Below are 17,261 nucleotides of genomic sequence, written 5' to 3'. Positions count from 1 at the left end.
CCAAAGGTTGAAATGTTGCATTGAGTTAGCATGTGGTGGTAAGTGGTGGAGAAAAGTGCGTGTAGAGAAACATTTGAGAAATATGAGTTGTGATCATCTCCCATTTTCATGTCTAAAACAACCAGACATCAAGCAACTATTTTATTTAGTTGTTCTGTTTTGATGTTGTTTTTAGTTTTTGTCTGTATTCATTTTGTTTACAAATAGCTTGTAAAAAAAGGACAAAATAAATTGTGAATTTATGATTATTCTTTCAGTGAAAAGAAGAATGTTTACATACAGTACTTCTTTTTCTATTTTTATGTAAAGGTACTTTTTATTCATTTAACCCTACCCCTAAAAGAAAATATTTTGCATTGAGGGGAAAAAACATTAATTTTACAAATTTGTCTCCAAAGTAAAGATAAATAAACCCACACACAACATAATAATATTACAGATCATAACTTTTTCAAGGCAGACTACAAATAATTCAACCCTAATTACTGAAAATATGTGACAGTTGTAAAGCAATGTCATCTGTAACCAGGCACTGATGGGTCTCTCTTGTTCAGTAGTTTTGTATTTTATTGTTTGAATAAACCTAACATAATAATATAAAAAAGCACAAAAATATAAAATGACTAACAATATAATATAAAAATAAGGTGAAATCTAGTCAATTTGTCATTGTGAAATCGATATGATAAATCCTGGAATATTTGAAGTAACACATCAAGTGAGAAATAAACTAATCTGTAAACTGTTTCTGTATGTGATTAATATTTGGTATAACTCATGTTATCAAAATTTGATGTGACATGTTACATGTATGTTGTTTCTGTGGTCATGTTTTCACCTATTCTCTCTCTCTCTGTAATTGTGCCTCGCTGCTGAGTAATAGCTGGCACTGTACCCAGGATACACACACAAATGCACCCACACAGACATGTTGCCATCTGAATTTAAATGGTTTGTTGCACTGGGCTATCAATCAGACCATCTGTCCCTGTCCTCCTAGCCTTCATTAGTGGTTGTGCGGTGCATATGTCACACATCCAGCTGGCACAAACGCGTGTTCACACACAGCTCCACCTTTGTCCACCTCGTGCAGTGCTTAGTTCTCAGCCAATAGCTGGCAGGAGTGCCAACCAGAATTGCTGCATGTGAGTGTGAACTGAAGCCTGATTTAGTGTTTACAAGGTGTGTGCGAGCTCCTGCAATCCATCAGCTAGGATGTTGTATCTGTTCTTATTGTTGTTATCATCAGCATATCTGTTCAGATATATGCGGGATGTTTGAGTGTGTTATTGTTTTCTCTTTTGATCATGATTTAAACACTTTAAACTGCTATACAGTTCTTTTAAACATAAACGTTTAGTTTTGTGACTGAAATTAATATAACTGTGGCTCATATAGTCAGTAAGATCTCTGCCAGACCTATAAAATGACATTGTGGACTGTCATTACGATGGTGAGTGTATGTGTGATCAATACAGGATAAAATGCTGTGCTGAAATATATGTTTGTGTTTTAATCAAACAGTCCATTAGAGCATGCTAAACGTTCAATCAGTGCTCAACTTTTTTTTAAATATGTGTGAACGATAATAAAGACAAGCATATGTTTATAGAAACGCTATGTTGTGAAGTCCATATATAATTCAGGGATTTGTTGTGGTCCAATACATTTAAGAAGATAAGGTTTGTTTCACTAAGTTTTGATGAGTCAGTTATTTGTTTGGTGGTGAAGTGGTTTTTGCTCAACTAAATAGTTCAAATAATTGCTCTCAAGGACATGAACAGGTCAAGAGATATGGTTCCCTCTGTCATTTTTTCATAAACTATAATTTTGTTAAACTTGTACAGTACATATTTTTGTCACATGAAACAACTAGAATGAAAACATTTAATTCCTGTATGAAAACTTGGTTTTAAAAATTTCAAACATGAAAATATATATATATATATTTTTTTTCAGACATTAGAAACGAAGCCTGGAGTATTTGTGAACATTAATTTAAAAACATGTACTTACAATTTAAGACCTTTTTTGCACACAATTTCCAAAACAAGTCCTAATCTCATTACCGCAACAGTCTGAAAACATCAACACTATTAGAAAATCAAATACGTTTTCACATTTTTAAAAATGGATTATTAACAGTCATGGAGAACTACTTGAAATTCTGAAATAACATTTATTTTTAAATGAGCAGTTTTTTTTTTTTTTTTTTTTTTAGTTTTGATTGATTTATCTCATTACTGCAACACCTTCCACAATTTACAACCTGTTTTTTTTTTTTTTATATATATTTCAGTGAAACCTGACATATTTTCAAAATGATGTAGTAAACTTGAAAGTACATATTGTATATATTCTGCACATGCATTTAAAAGCAAACAACTATTTTTCCATCTATTAAATAAATATTAAATAAACATCTGGGGCCGTATTCACAAAACATTTTATCTTACCACTAAGAGTTCTCCTAAATGGCAGTAAAAGTTCTTAGCTAAGAGTTTTCTGTTAAAACCTATTCACAAAGCTGCTGAGACCAACTTTTACTAAGGAATAGAGAGAAGTCTTAAAGGAACACTTTTTTTTTTTTTTTTTTGAAAATAGGCTAATTTTTCAACTACCCTAGAGTTAAACAGTTGAGTTTTACCGTTTTCAAATCCATTCAGCCGATCTCCGGGTCTGGCGGTACCACTTTTAGCATAGCTTAGCATAGTTCATTGAATCTGATGAGACCGTTAGCATCTCGCTCAAAAATGACCAAAGAGTTTCAATATTTTTCCCATTTAAAACTTGACTCTTCTGTAGTTACATCGTGTACTAAGACAGACGGAAAATGAAAAGTTGCGATTTTCTAGGCCGATATAGCTAGGAACTATACTCTCATTCTGGTGTAATAATCAAGGAACTGGTCTAATAATCAAGGAAATAGCAACTTTTCATTTTCCGTTGGTCTTAGTACACGATGTAACTACAGAAGAGTCAAGTTTTAAATGGGAATAATATTGAAACTCTTGTCATTTTTGAGCGAGATGCTAACAGTCTAATCAGATTCAATGCACTATGCTAAGCTATGCTAAAAGTGGTACCGCCAGACCCAGAGATCGGCTGAATGGATTCGAAAACGGTAAAACTCAACTGTTTAACTTTAAGGGAGTTGGAAAATGAGCCTATTTTCAAAAAAAGTGGAGTGTTCCTTTTAAAGCTAAGCTAAGAGAAAAGGTGGGTTGACCTCGTTGCTATGGACTATGCCCACGGTGATTGGCTGATGGCTGTGTCACTAATTAAACTGGTACATGTTCAGCTAATTGTCAGCCTCTTACATGTTTGCATCTCGAGAGAATTCAGAATTCAAGTAACAAATGATGTTTTATAAACAAAGTTTTGGAGGAGAACATTTAAATCGTGTATCTAATCAGCTCAAGAGGAGTTATATATACACAGACGAGAGCCGACTCACATAGTTACCTCGACAGTTTTCTGCATCCCTCCGCCACCCCGTTCCTCACTCTCGGCTGGCTGGGGATACGAGGAGAACTCTGGATTTGGGCAAAATTCCAAGCTCGGAGCCTCGATCCCCTTGGACAGCACGCCAAATACGTTTATTTGATCAGATTGCAGACTCAAAATGAATTCAGTTCATTTATTTTGAAAAACACACAGAACATGAACAAAAATCCAAATAAAAATAATAAAATACACCCAAACTATAAATAAAAACATAAAGCCTACAGCGAAACATAAAATAAAAGCATTCAAGGCGTTTTGCACTCAGTATCATTAAAAACATATTCTTTGCTAGCGTAACATTTTGCTAACATATATTTCAGACGATCAAGGAAAGATACCATATTTTCTGTAAAGCTGCTTTGAAACAATATGGATTGTGACAAGCGCTATAATAAATAAAAGTGAATTAAGTTGAAATGCATATTGTGAGCACACAGAACTCAACTCTGAACAAAAACTTGCTTTTTGCCATCAATGGGGCCCCCCTGATTCCCTGGGGCCCTAAGCAGCCGCTTACCTCACTCAAATGGCAAAATAAACATACAATGTTTTATTAAAATGTAAAATGACCAAAAGTGTTCTGTGAGAGTTGTGTTTAGAGGTTAAGGGATAGAAAACATGAGATTATTATACAAAATAATTACGCCTGTTGAAAGTCTTCATAATGATAGATGTGCCAGCGTGTGTGAATATCCACATTTGTGTAGACTTCCCGAAGCTATAGATTTCTTTTTTGTAAACCTTTTCTCTGAAATTTGTCACCCTAGCCTTTGCAAAAGTTTTCCAACAGTTAGTAAATATTATTTAACGTAATACCTCATAATATATATTTAAAAATATTACCGAAACGGAAGTTCTCTCTACTGCAACTGGCCTTAAATTGTTGCGGTAAGTGAGAATGGTGTTGCGGAGGATGAGGTACCTTAGCATATTTTATTAAATTCAGAGAAGCCATGAAGATTTAGCCAACTTTTATTCAATGTATGTAATTAGTCATCAATGAAGTACTTTTTTTCACAGAAAATTGTTAATTTGAAGTTTTTCTAAATGAGGAAAATTTCCTGTTACGGTAATGATAATCAAAATGCCGTGGTCTGATAAGAGAATTTTGAACTTTTAACTGGATAAATTTAAAGAGATCTGCCTACTTGGTAGCCATCTTTGAGGTTCTAGCAAATGTTGCTTAATTAGGGCCCAAGCGAAAATTCGCGCAGGGCCCTCTTGTTCTTCTAAGGATTATTATTATTTTTTTTTTTTTTTTTTTTTTTATTTTTTTTCCGTCTTCCGGGGCTTTTTGGGGGCCTTAACATGCTCAAAAACTCTTGAAAATTGGCACACACATTGGAATCCGCGGCCATTAGGACGCCGGAGAGGCTGGTACCCGGGCGTGGCAGGGGGGCTCGACAGCGCCCCCTTGAAAAAAGTCTGAAAATTTGGTCCATATATTAAACACGCTTGCACGTATTAGTATGAAACTCAGTACACATATAGACCTCATCGGGCCGAACAACTTTCGTGCTCTAAGTTAAACACCACGCCAACAGGAAGTCAGCTATTAAGGGTTGTTTGAAAAACGCATGCTCTGGAATTTGATATACTCCTCCTAGACGATTAATCCGATCGCCACCAAACTCGGTCAGCATGAAGTCAAGACACTGATGATTAAAAATTGCCAGGGGATTTTTGATATCTCGAACGGTTTGGCCGTGGCGAGGCAACGAATTTATGGCGAGAAAAAGGAAACAGGAAATGTGTTATAACGTCTGCATACATATATTGATCTTTATGAAACTTCACGAGTGTGTTCGTTATAGGAGTCTGATCACATGGATGTGACTATTGTGAGTCAAAGTTATAGCGCCACCAACTGGCAGCAGGAAGTGTATCACTTTTTGAAATGTTTTGAGATCACCCTCTTATTTTTACCTGATTTGCTTCAAACTTCATCAGTGTAATGTCAATACACAGCAGATGTAGACCTATGACAGGATTTTTGATATTTGAAATATTGTTGCCATGGCAACAGGTCAAACTGTAATAATATTCTTGAGTGTTTTTGAGGCTCTTAACATGCTTCAAATTGCATGAAACTCGACACACACATCAATATTGTCAACCAGTAGACATGGACAAAGCCATAGAAATGGGCGTGGTGGAGGGGCTCAGTAGCGCCACCTTTTGACAAAAGTGGGGGGGTTAGTTTTTCCTACAATCACCAAACTCGGTACACATATTGTTCTCATCAAGCCGGACAATTTTCTAATTTACATTCATTAGCTCCGACCAACAGGAAGTCAGCTATTTTGGTTTGAATGTTAATTTTTTGAAAAAACAGGCTATGAATTTTATACTACTGCTCCTACAGGGTTTATCCAATTTACACCAAACTTTTTTTAACTTGTTGCTAACACATTGAAGTTGTTTAATTGCAAACGGATTTTGGATATCTCAAACGGTTTGGCCGTGGCGAGGCAACGAATTTATGGCAAGAAAAGGGAAACAAAGTGTTATAACTTCTGCATACATTAATTGATTTTGATGAAACTTCGGCTTAGTCTTCGTTGTACAAGGCTGATCACATGGATGTGACTATTGTGATTCAAAGTAATAGCGCCACCAACTGGAAGCAGAAAATGTGTCACTTTCAGCATACATTGAGATCACCCTCTTATTTTTACCTGATTTGCTTCAAAATTCATCAGAATAATGTTAAAACTTGGCACATGTAATCCTTTGAAAATGGGCAGGGAGGAGGGGCTCTATAGTGGCACCTTGTAGTGCAGTAAATGTGGAGTGAATTTGACATAGTCCTTTGATGTTTAACCGTTTTAAGTGCCTATTGCCCGCTGTGCACAGTTGCCCTGAAGCCACCGGGGTGGCGGTGCCACCGGGCTTGGGCCCGCCATCGCTGCTCGCAGCTATATTTCAAAATTGTGTGTGTGTGTGTGTGTAAAGAGTCCTTAAAAAATGTTGCAGAGGATGAGAACATCAGTCATGGACTCTTAATTTTTCCTCTATTATTTCATTATTATTATATATTATACATTAATATTTTTTCTGTCATTTGAAATCATTTATTAGAACATCCGTATATAATTTTTTTTTTTTTTAGAATATTTTCATTTTTTTCTGTTTAAATTAGAACACAACATACATTCAGACCTACCTGGACGCATTGCGGTAATGAGAATTTCAGCTGAAAATATAGTAAAATACAAAAATAATTCATTTATATGTTGAAATTACTCTTTGTTCAGTGTAGAGAACAATATTGTCTTTATTATGATGATTGTATATATTACTAAAATGCATGTTTAATATTTAAAATCATTAGTGCCGTTGTGTTTTAATGGTTTCTTTGAGAATTTTAGATTCTTGTTAATATGAAACTTTTCATATGGAATCTTAATTTTAAGGTCCTATGGTTCAATCCCAGAGATATTGGGATGTCACTGTGGTAACAAGTAGTTATGATACTGTGTATTTGAACTCTTGGTAGCTTCAGAAGCTGTTAAAATGAGCAAAGTCCCTTCTACCAAATAACCCTGAAACTGATTCAAATATTATATATAAATACACTTTTGAGAGCAAATTAATGTACCTCAGCTCTGGACTTTTGGAACTCATAGAGAGTTATATTGCATGCAATTGTTTGAATAGAGGGAAACCAGATACATTTCTAGTTTCAACATTATTTATTCTTCGGACATTCCCATTTAAATGCAATAAGTATCAGCTATATGCAAAGTAACTCACATTTGGTTTTCGAACATTGAAAATGTGTAAAATTAAACCATTTAAACGTGGTTGAACCCTGTATGTCCTTAAAACTGAAGATTACAAAATAAAAGTTTATTAAAAATAAGAATCTAGGGATATTTATATATATATCTTTAAAACTTTTTGAATTGAGTTGCCACAGTTCATCTGGATTTAATTTGTCTCAGTTTTTTCTGTTTCTTCATGTAATCCCTGATGGACTCAATGAGTGAGATCAGATCTTGGTATACGGGCTGTTGTCAGACTCCTTGTGCATAGAAAAATCTCACTGGATTATTACGAACAATGGCAAAAGGAATGTTTGAAAATGTAAACTGATATTTCCTACTGACACACTACAGCAAAAGATATAAAATAACTTAAAACCATTTTGTGTGTGTGTGTGTGTGTGTGAGAGAGAGTGAGAGAGAGAGAGAGAATACTAAGACTTTTGCACTGTATATGTGTATGCATGATGAACAAGAGAATCTAGCATTCAGAATCATTGTTCTAAAAATATGTCTTATCTAGTTAAGTCAAGTTGACATGCAAGATGCCTCAGTAGATGTCAGATGTTGAGAGTGTTCTGCTGCATGTCACACCGATGATGAAGTATACTGCATAAACACAATGTGCTGTATTTGTTGAGTCACATCACGAGTGTTTCATGCCTTTGGCAGTGCAATCTAAAAAAGTTTCACTGAATGGACCACAGTTCAGACAATATGTTCTGTACTACCCCTGAGCACTGCCTCCACTTCACAGTAACTCATGCAGAGGCGATAATTTTGTATCTCTTGTAAAAAGATGAGGCTGGTGTTGTGTAACTGAGAAGTTTGCACTGTTTATAATATATTGTCAGGTGTTTGCAGGGAGATCTCCTTGTAGATGAATGCAAATGTTTTAGTAATTATCAGAGCCAGAATGACTAGAACATTCTTCATCACAAACTCTTTTACCTCTGTCGTTCTTTTACCAGTTCTAGTCTCCGAGTATGGCTAGATGGACCAGCTTGTTATGATAGATTGATTTCAGGCAGGCATAATCAGATGATATTTAGCCATTATGTGAATATTAACTTCTTTTTTTTTAACGTTTGGTGGAATAACTCAATGGGTCATGGTTTAGATGGTTAGTTTCTGTGGTTAGGTATACCATGATGCAGTTTTGATGAATAAAACAATTTACTAGTAAAATATAAATCTCAGATATTTTAGTTTCATGATTATTTCACAACATTTATGAAAACATTTTCTGGAACTAAGTGCTTATAAGGCACATCCAAGCGCAGAAATCGAATGATCGTATGATGATAAATGTGGTGGTTGTCATTTGAATATCACACCCCTAAAAATTCACGGTTTAGAAGCCTCGACCCTAGAGTTTATGACATGGAGAAACGTAACCAAGAAGGCCAAGAAGAGGAAGTAATCTCATGATAGAGAAACTTATCTTGCACCAAAAACACCCGTTAACCTCGTAATTGCAGACAATTACATTATTTATATGTATGTTAAAAACCGGTAAATAAAACTAAACATTTGCAAACATTATAAACACTATGCTATTTTCCACTCACTCCACAACAAATCCTTTAAATTTAACAGTAATTTCTTGGTTCACAGAAGCGTTGCAGGCAACGATGTGTGGATCATCGTGTTCTCTTGTTTATGCTGCTATTTGGGCATGTTGCTAAACCTCTGGGGAAAACAAACATTTGTGGTATTTTTAATGGGTCACAGACACCCATCTATTCTAATTTAATTCAATTTTTTAATCTAGTCATTTAACGGTTAATGATCGATTAATGAGCTTCGGTTGTCGGACTTGATCAAGAAAGTAATCTTAATAAACAAAATGCTGTCATTAAAAGGCTCATCTGATCGTAGCCACCGCTCATGCCCATATTGATAAGTGCCATGTTTTGCGAGGAAATGCAACGTCATACGTTTGTTTCATAAATGAGGCCCAATATGAGACCCAAATGTTTTATAAATGTTGAATTCCACAATTTTCCTCATGTATCATGTAAAATAAAAATTAAGTGTGTATGTGTGAGACTGTGTATATATAATGAAAATATAGAATTTGTAATTTTTTTTATAAATTCGTCTAGCTTAGATTATAGCATTTGCATTCTAGTCCAGATTTATGGTAGTTAGTGCCGATTTGGCGCTGAATGAAGTGTTGCAGATTGACCAGCTTGATCTTTCTAATGAAACTGGTTGAGACTAGTAAATAAGGAAACCTGCATCCAAAATACATCATATGATCTCTTATCAATGGAGTGTTTTATATTTTTGGTACTTTGCTTTGTCAGATGCTTTGGGCTACTACATAACTAATGTCTCAGTGGAAAATACTGTCTCTTCTATCTTCCATCTCTGTTTATCGCTCTCTTCATTTGCAAAGGCAGGGCAACAGTGATGATTTGATTGGACCTCTGCCATGCCATGAGATTCCCCACCGGATTGATCTCAAAGCGAGTCCAGAGCAGCAGAGGTCCATAGGGGTGAGAAATCACCCCACAAACATTGCCATTTCACAAACTCAGCAGGGTCTCAGGAAGCTGCTGTGCTTTTGCACGTGCACAGGAGAGGGAGTGGTACAAATGGACAGTAGTTCATTTTAATGTGTATTTTGACATAGTTCAAGTATGCGGATTTGTTCTTTCTGTATGTGCTTCATGCCAAACTCTGCGTTTGAGAGAGAAGTTGGGAGTTAAATAATGTATAGTCATCAAAGATCTTAGGAAGTCAAAAAATATTCTCAGAGAAATTGTCATAAATGGCCGTAATTAGATTTAATGAGATTTAATTGAATAGAAGTAAGACAGGAAGAGGACAGAAGCACGGTTAAAGGGATAGTTGGCCCTAAAAGTGAAAATTCTGTCATGCTCACCCTCAAGTAGTTCCAAACCTGTATGAATTTATTTGTTCTGCTGAACACAAAGGAAGATATTTGGAAGAATGTCAGTAACCAAACAGATCTCGCCCCCATTGACTACCATAGTATTTATTTTTCCTGCTATGGCAGTAAATGATCTGTTTAGTTACTGACATTCTTCTAAATATCTACCTTTGTGTTCAGCAGAACGAATAAATTCATATAGGTTTGGAACTACTTGAGGGTGAGCATGACAGAATTTTTCATTTTTGGGTGAACTATCCCTTTAAGGTGAGCTGGGATGACTGTCTATTGAAGCGATCCTGTGCACTCTGTGTAACTGTTAATGGCTGTGGTGAAAGTAGGCCAGTGTTTCTGTTATTATGGCTCACAGATCTCTCATGCCTTTGATGCAGGACAGCTCATTGTGGGCAGCATTTCTTTTTTTTTTTTTCTTTTTTTTCTTTCTCAGATCTGCACGCAGACACACGCATTTGTTCTCTCACTTACTAATAAGGTCTCATTTGGAATGGCGCTGACCTTTTTGGAGCCAGAGGCTTAGTGGCCTTATTTTCACCTATAAACTGAGGTTGACGATTTCACCCGGGGACTCTGCAGCTCTGGTTGCGCTGAACTTATTATGAGTCTCTCTCTGTCAGTCTGTGTTCTTTCTGCCTCAGAAGTCACTCTCTCACATGTTTGTCTGCGCACTCTGGCTTTCAGCCATCCAACAAGTAATATTGTGTTTTCCCTTCCTCTTTTTGTGTGCTAGTTGTGTGAGCTGCTCTTGCTTGCTAGCTTGTCTCAGTCACACACACACACACACACACACACACACACACACACACACACACACACACACACACACACACACACGCACAAACCCAGGGATGCCGGAGGGTCAGCTTCCACTTTAATCTAGGAAATAATTCCATTTCCCATTAGCGTAATTAATTGGGAGCTTACTGCAGCACGAAAATGTAGAGGACCAATATGTGGTCTGTGTGTGTGTGTAAGTGTACAGAGCGCTGACATAGTGTTATGGATGGCTGATTAGCATAGTCGTTATAAAATTATTGCCTCACGCTTGACATGACTGATAACGTGAATAACTCTGTTCTCCAGGTTCCTTTGAGTGTAAAGTAAATGGTGTTTTCCAGATTACTGTACGTTGATACAAGATCTGTTTTCAATGTTTGGTTAAAGTAAATTTTATTTATTAATGGTATATTGATACAAATATGCTGTGTTGAAGAGTGATGGTCTTTCTTTGGCCATTATTTCTTCCTAAAATATAAAAGGAGCTCTATATGTTCATGTATAAAGGGCCGTATATACTGTTTGAGAAAAATAACAACTTGTTAGTGTTGTCAAAAGTAGCCTGCCGACCGCGATATTAAGTCAGTACTGAAATTTTAAAAATGTGACGCTTTGAGCTCTGTCGAGTGGATTCATAAACACCTCTGATTGGCCTTTGTGTTCACGCACTCATCAGATATGTCTGTGATTGGCTACGCATGGCAGCATTTGAAAGTGCACGAAAGTGTTTGAATTTGAAAGCGGCAGCGGGAGCATTTAAAAGCAGGCATCTATCAGTGGGGTCAAACATGTTTTTGAAGCCTTGATCATTGTAGCCAATCACAGACATATCTGATGAGCGCATGAACACAATTGCCAATCGGAGGTGTTTGCGAATCTGCTCAACAACGCTCAAAGTGTCACATTTTTTAAAATTTCAGTACTGACTTGGTATTGCGGTTGGTACTTTTGACAACACTATAACGTGTTGTCTTGTTTTAAAATGAAATATTCTGCTTCTTTTGTCATTGTATTGTAGTGTAATAAACCAAAGGAAATTCTGAAAATGTTATGTGGACAATATTTACTTAAGTTCATGGCATACCTTTTTTCTAACCACTGTTAGAGTAATGTTACGAATGTATACACCCGAAGAGAGCATTTTCAGTTCAGTTTAATTAAATTCACTTGCATCTCACCAGTATTTGCTAATAATATACTGGAATGTATTATTAAAGTAATCCTTTGATCTCTGGTCATCCATGTAGTCTACACACTGTCCTGTACTTTGTGTTGTATTGGAGTAGCCTGTACTTAATTCTTTAAATGAATTTTGTATTGAATCAAGTTATCAAAAAAAACAGTGAATTGTGAATTTAACTGATTCACTGTTAACAACCCTTTTCAGTGATCATTTCTTTGGCCCTTTCTTTTCTTCATTTGATTTGTTCTTTGCTTTTTTTAATTCATCCCTCCCAACCTAAGGTTGTAACATCAGCTCTGTCTCTCCTCCTCTCACTCCCTAATTAGAGAAGCCTGTGTCCGTGGAGCTGAGCTGTGGTGCTGGTCCGGTCCATGTGGTTCTGGAGCCTGATCATCCCTTACTGCTGGACTGCCATCTGGGGGCCAGCGAGCCCCCCCTCAATGTGACCTGGCTGCGGGATGGAGCGGTCCTCTCTGAGAGCCAGACCATCCGGCCTTTGCCCAACGGATCCCTGCTTATCTCGCCCTCCTCCACGGATGGCCAGACTCCAGCGGGTGTGGAGGGTGGATACAGCTGCCTAAGTACCAGCTCTACAGGAGCCCTGACCAGCCGGGCTCTCACCCTGCATCTCGCCAGTGAGTATGAACACATTCTACTCTGATTTATCTCCAACACACAACAGCTGCTGAGTCTAAGAGAGATCAAAGAGCCAGATCATTTCAAACTTGAGAGGCTAGCCAAAGTTTTTGTTGTGTTGAAATCTGCATCATCCAGAAAGCATCACATTCCAGTTAATGTGTACACACATATCTGATAAAGACCTTAAGGCCATTACACACCAAGTCGACATCAAAGAACTATTGGTGACAAAAGCCGACTGTGTTGTCATCTCACGTCGGCTGCATCTGGGCCAAAAAGCTGCACAACAAAAAGACTACAGGCTATAGGCAACAAAACACAACAAAAAGACTACAGGCTATAGGCAACTAGCCTGCGTATTAGGAAATAACTGTCTATATCAGCAGGTATATTCATCATTCAAAAAGGGTAGGACTGCAGATATACAAACCATAAACAAAGCAGCACTTGCTTACCACTTTGAATATCAATCATGCTGATCACTTTCTTCCTTCCAGATGGCTCATGTTGTTATCAAAATATTAGCGTATTAGAATGCTCAGGTATGATGACATAAAATTAGAACAAACTTCAGTCTGTGCCGTCTAGACTTCTTTGCTCGCTTTCATTACTATCGCTTTTATTCTCATGCACAGACTCGTTCACTAAACTAAGCAGCCAAACACAGCGATCTCTCTCACCGACAGCTTCCACTGGCGTGAGCCTGACTAGAAACAATGTGTGGAACACACCGCAAAAACTAGCCTGACAGACCCTCACCGATGGCCCTACGTTGGCTGACCGTTGGCTTGGTGTTATGGCCTTAAAAAAGATTATATTATATTTTTAAACGGTTAGTTCCTGTCCTTGATTGTGATTGGTCAATAGCTGTGTTTTATTCACGATAAAACACGGCTATGACCGCTTCACCCAACGGTTCTGTGTATCACTACTCAACACCCTTAGCAACCACTCTTAGCAACGTAAATGTTCTCAATTGGTATTGTTCATTGAAGCTTCCTGTATTATGTAGAAGAGTATTGCGAGAAAGAGATTGAGTGAGCGAGTTTATTACCTGCATTCAGATTTAGCATTTTCCTTCAGGTCAGTCCTATGTTCATAATAAAAAATCTGTTTAAATGCCTGATGTATTATCCTGTCCTTTTAACATTTAAGGGCTTTTCCTGTGACATACAGCGCTAGTCAAAGCATTTGACAGTTGCTTCTTGTTCCGTGTTCATAACAATTCAGTCTTTTCAATGTAACAGTCTTCGCTACTGACTGACACACTCATAAAGACAGTCTTTGCCGCCATCTAATGGCGTAGTAATGTAACGTCTGTTGCTGTTCACGGTCAGGGACTACTTTTTCCGGCGGAAGGAAGGCTTTAGTGAAAGTTTACTTCATGAAAGTTGCATTGATACATATTTTTGGCTTTAATATTTGTATTGTGTGGTAACTGTTTTATAAAAGAAATAAGGTACTCAAAGCTAGTGCTGTATCGTGAATAAGTCAATAAGTCCTTTGGTGGTGAGTGTGGAAAGATGCATTTTGCGCATAGTATACACACTGTTTAGTGGACTTTGTTGTTTTCAAGCACTCAAAACACTCACACATGTGCACAAAAATCGTGCTGCACACGAACAGTGTGCACAGTTGTCCACAGATCCTCCTGATGATGAAAATTACATCACATGGACAGCGCCCAGACCGTTGCGGAATGTAGATAGCCGAAGTATATTTTGGGCTTTAGGCTTTTCATTTTTGACTTAACTCCTAGATGCATACCATCCTCTCTCTTTGACTCTCTCTCTGCCACATTCCAGTTGGTGGTTGTCTTTGCTTGGCTAGAGCTGAGTGTCGTTCTCACCTGGTTAGCACAAGGACTTGATTGTGTTTACTGAAGAGCCTGAGGAGGGGGAAGATATCAGACTTCAGCCCCTTTATCTCTTTACCTCCTTATTCTTTCTTTCTCTTTGTGTTTAAGGCAGCCCACTAGACGATAAAGACGATAAAGAAAATTTCCTTTAGTCATTATGTGTTACATTGGCCATGACTCTGTCGTCCTTCATTATTTCTGTTCATTCAATTTTGCTTTATTACTTTTATGTAGATAGTAATGATGCCTGGCATCTCTGCTGTAGACCTTGATGTACATTGCGGTTTTAGTGTAAGAGAGAGAGAGCGTGTCATGTTAGTCTAACATGAAAATTAGAAACCAAGTATAAGTATACATGAGTAACACATTGACATAATTATTTATCAGCAAAAGGACAACAAAAGGTAGTTCCTGAATTTTTATTGTTATTTTTATTTTTTTCTTCTTCTTTTTTTGTTGTGGGGAACAATTTTGGTGGAACACAATTTCATTGTGGTTGGAAGCTGTCATGTTAGTCTAACATGAAAATTAGAGACTATATATGAGGCTATGCATAATAACATATTGACATTATTATTCATTATAAAAGGACAAAAGTTGTTTATTATTTTATTTTATTTAAAATAAGAGTGGCTTTTAACACCCTCGCACTAATGCAAGTAAGTAAAACAAGTAAGAGATACGATAAATAGACAGACAGACAGACATTTCTTGAATATTTACTTTAAATCTTTGTCAGTGAATTTTGTGAATGACAGAAGAACATAGAGATTTGGAAACTGGACAGAGAGGCGGTACTGGGATTGGAGATAGTCCAAACAGATAGACTATTTCCTCCATTGAGAAATCGGTGCAATGAAGGTTTCTTCCAGGGGAGGGATGTCAGTACATGGTTTTGTAATTTAGCCTGGTTATCTGTCATTTGCATGACTGGGATCCTCAGCGCTGCAGCATGCAAAGGTGTCTTGGAAGCAGTCACACACTTACAGTTACCATGAAAATTATATTAATTATTACTCACTTGGTGGTGACAGTGACAGAGGGAAGAGGTCCTCATTTAAATAGTTTTGTCTCCATATACTACTTTTTTTGTGGTTATGAAATGCCATTTTCTCTCAGTGGCAGAATATTTCTTATTATTTTTTAATAGCCTTGTAAGTTCAGATGCTCACACCTACACATAACCATGCTACTGGTGTGTGCTCCAGTAAATCTCCCATGTTTTTTTGTAAAGTGTGTTTGCTTTAGTCCGCATGCTGTGTACAAGTCAAAAATATCTGGTGTTAATGTTTAACAGGTCTCAGCCAAGCAGGCTGCACTGCCTGCGGAGCTGTTATGAACTCCGCAGTGCTTCATGTGTGAGCTTGTTTAGGAACTTTTAAATTTGAATTGTTTGTATATGGATGGCTTCTCCCCTGACCATAAATCATCTTAAGAGAAGCTTCAATAGTCAACACTATCCCTAGAAAATACATTGTATTCGTAATATAAAAAATTAAATCAATTTTTTTATTTCTAAGTTGTCTTTTTATTAAATTAATCTCATTTAAATTCAAAACTGTATTAAGAATTCAATATGAATCTGGGACATTTAGTGTTTAATGCAGTTTAATGCAATCTAAAGATTTTGTTTCCGTAAGTCTTGACAGTTTTGGTTGTGAAGTTTAATTGAGATTATAGTAATCCTTTACAATAAATTTGAATTATCATGCACTAACATAACAATGAACAAGTTTTTACGGCATTTAATTATATAGGGAAAAGGTACACTATGTTGCAAAACTGCATGCATTTTGAGGAAGAACATTGCTTTGGTTGTGCTTCGGCTCTGTGTGACTGTGCGCATGGAAAGATGGAAAGGATGGAAAGGATCTCAAGCTGACTAACTGAAGAGGTTACTGTAGATCAGTGTTGGGCACGTTACTTTAAAAAAGTAATTAGTTATAGTTACTAGTTACTTCTCACAAATAGTAACGGAGTTAGTAACTGAGTTACATCATTATAAAAGTAACTAATTACCAGGGAAAGTAACTATTGCGTTACTTTTAAAAAAATAAAAATATGCCAAATAAATTGAATGCCCCCAATGTTACATATAAGTCTAAGAATAAATTATTCTTGATGCGACTCCTGACTCATGATCCGCTCTTGCTCACGACATGAAATTTCTCTGTACTGTGTTGGTAGCCATTAAAGAAAACGTAGTTTCATATTTATCTTTAAATAGTCCTATGTTATGTTTTAAATCCATTTATTCAATTATGAAACGTGAACAGCGTGAGTAAGATGCGCAAATATATCGGGAGACATGGAGTGGGTCAGACATGAAATTAAACAGTTTAGTTTCATAGAAAGCCTCTCTTTAAAGTGAATTTCGTTTTGTAAAAATTGTATCTTAATTTTAATCAACGTTTCATCAACCAATTGCTTGGATTTAATATATAACAAGTAAATATAGCAGACAATAAAATCATGACATGGAGGCGCGGGCGCGATCACTGGCGCGTGAACTGGAGCGCGTCTTATAGGCTAAATGAACCGAAACTCAGAGGCTGCTTGCCTCGCAGACATGAGAAATATATCTGTAGAATGCTTGAAATATCTACTTTA

The 17,261-nt window shown here is 36.8% G+C and overlaps 1 protein-coding gene across 2 annotated transcripts in view; it reads left to right on the top strand.

Moving 5' to 3' along the window:
• igdcc4 (immunoglobulin superfamily, DCC subclass, member 4) overlaps nt 1-17,261 on the top strand; it is a 97,833-nt gene that overhangs the window by 29,879 nt on the left and 50,693 nt on the right. For both annotated transcript variants that reach the window (XM_048184379.1, XM_048184380.1), the window contains exon 2: nt 12,481-12,789. In XM_048184379.1, coding sequence (XP_048040336.1) covers nt 12,481-12,789 — 309 coding nt within the window. The remainder of the gene's footprint in view (nt 1-12,480; nt 12,790-17,261) is intronic.

Source organism: Megalobrama amblycephala, linkage group LG3 (genome assembly GCF_018812025.1).
Source record: "Megalobrama amblycephala isolate DHTTF-2021 linkage group LG3, ASM1881202v1, whole genome shotgun sequence".
Taxonomy (NCBI): Eukaryota; Metazoa; Chordata; class Actinopteri; order Cypriniformes; family Xenocyprididae; genus Megalobrama; species Megalobrama amblycephala.
This window is presented reverse-complemented; position numbering and strand designations above follow the sequence as displayed.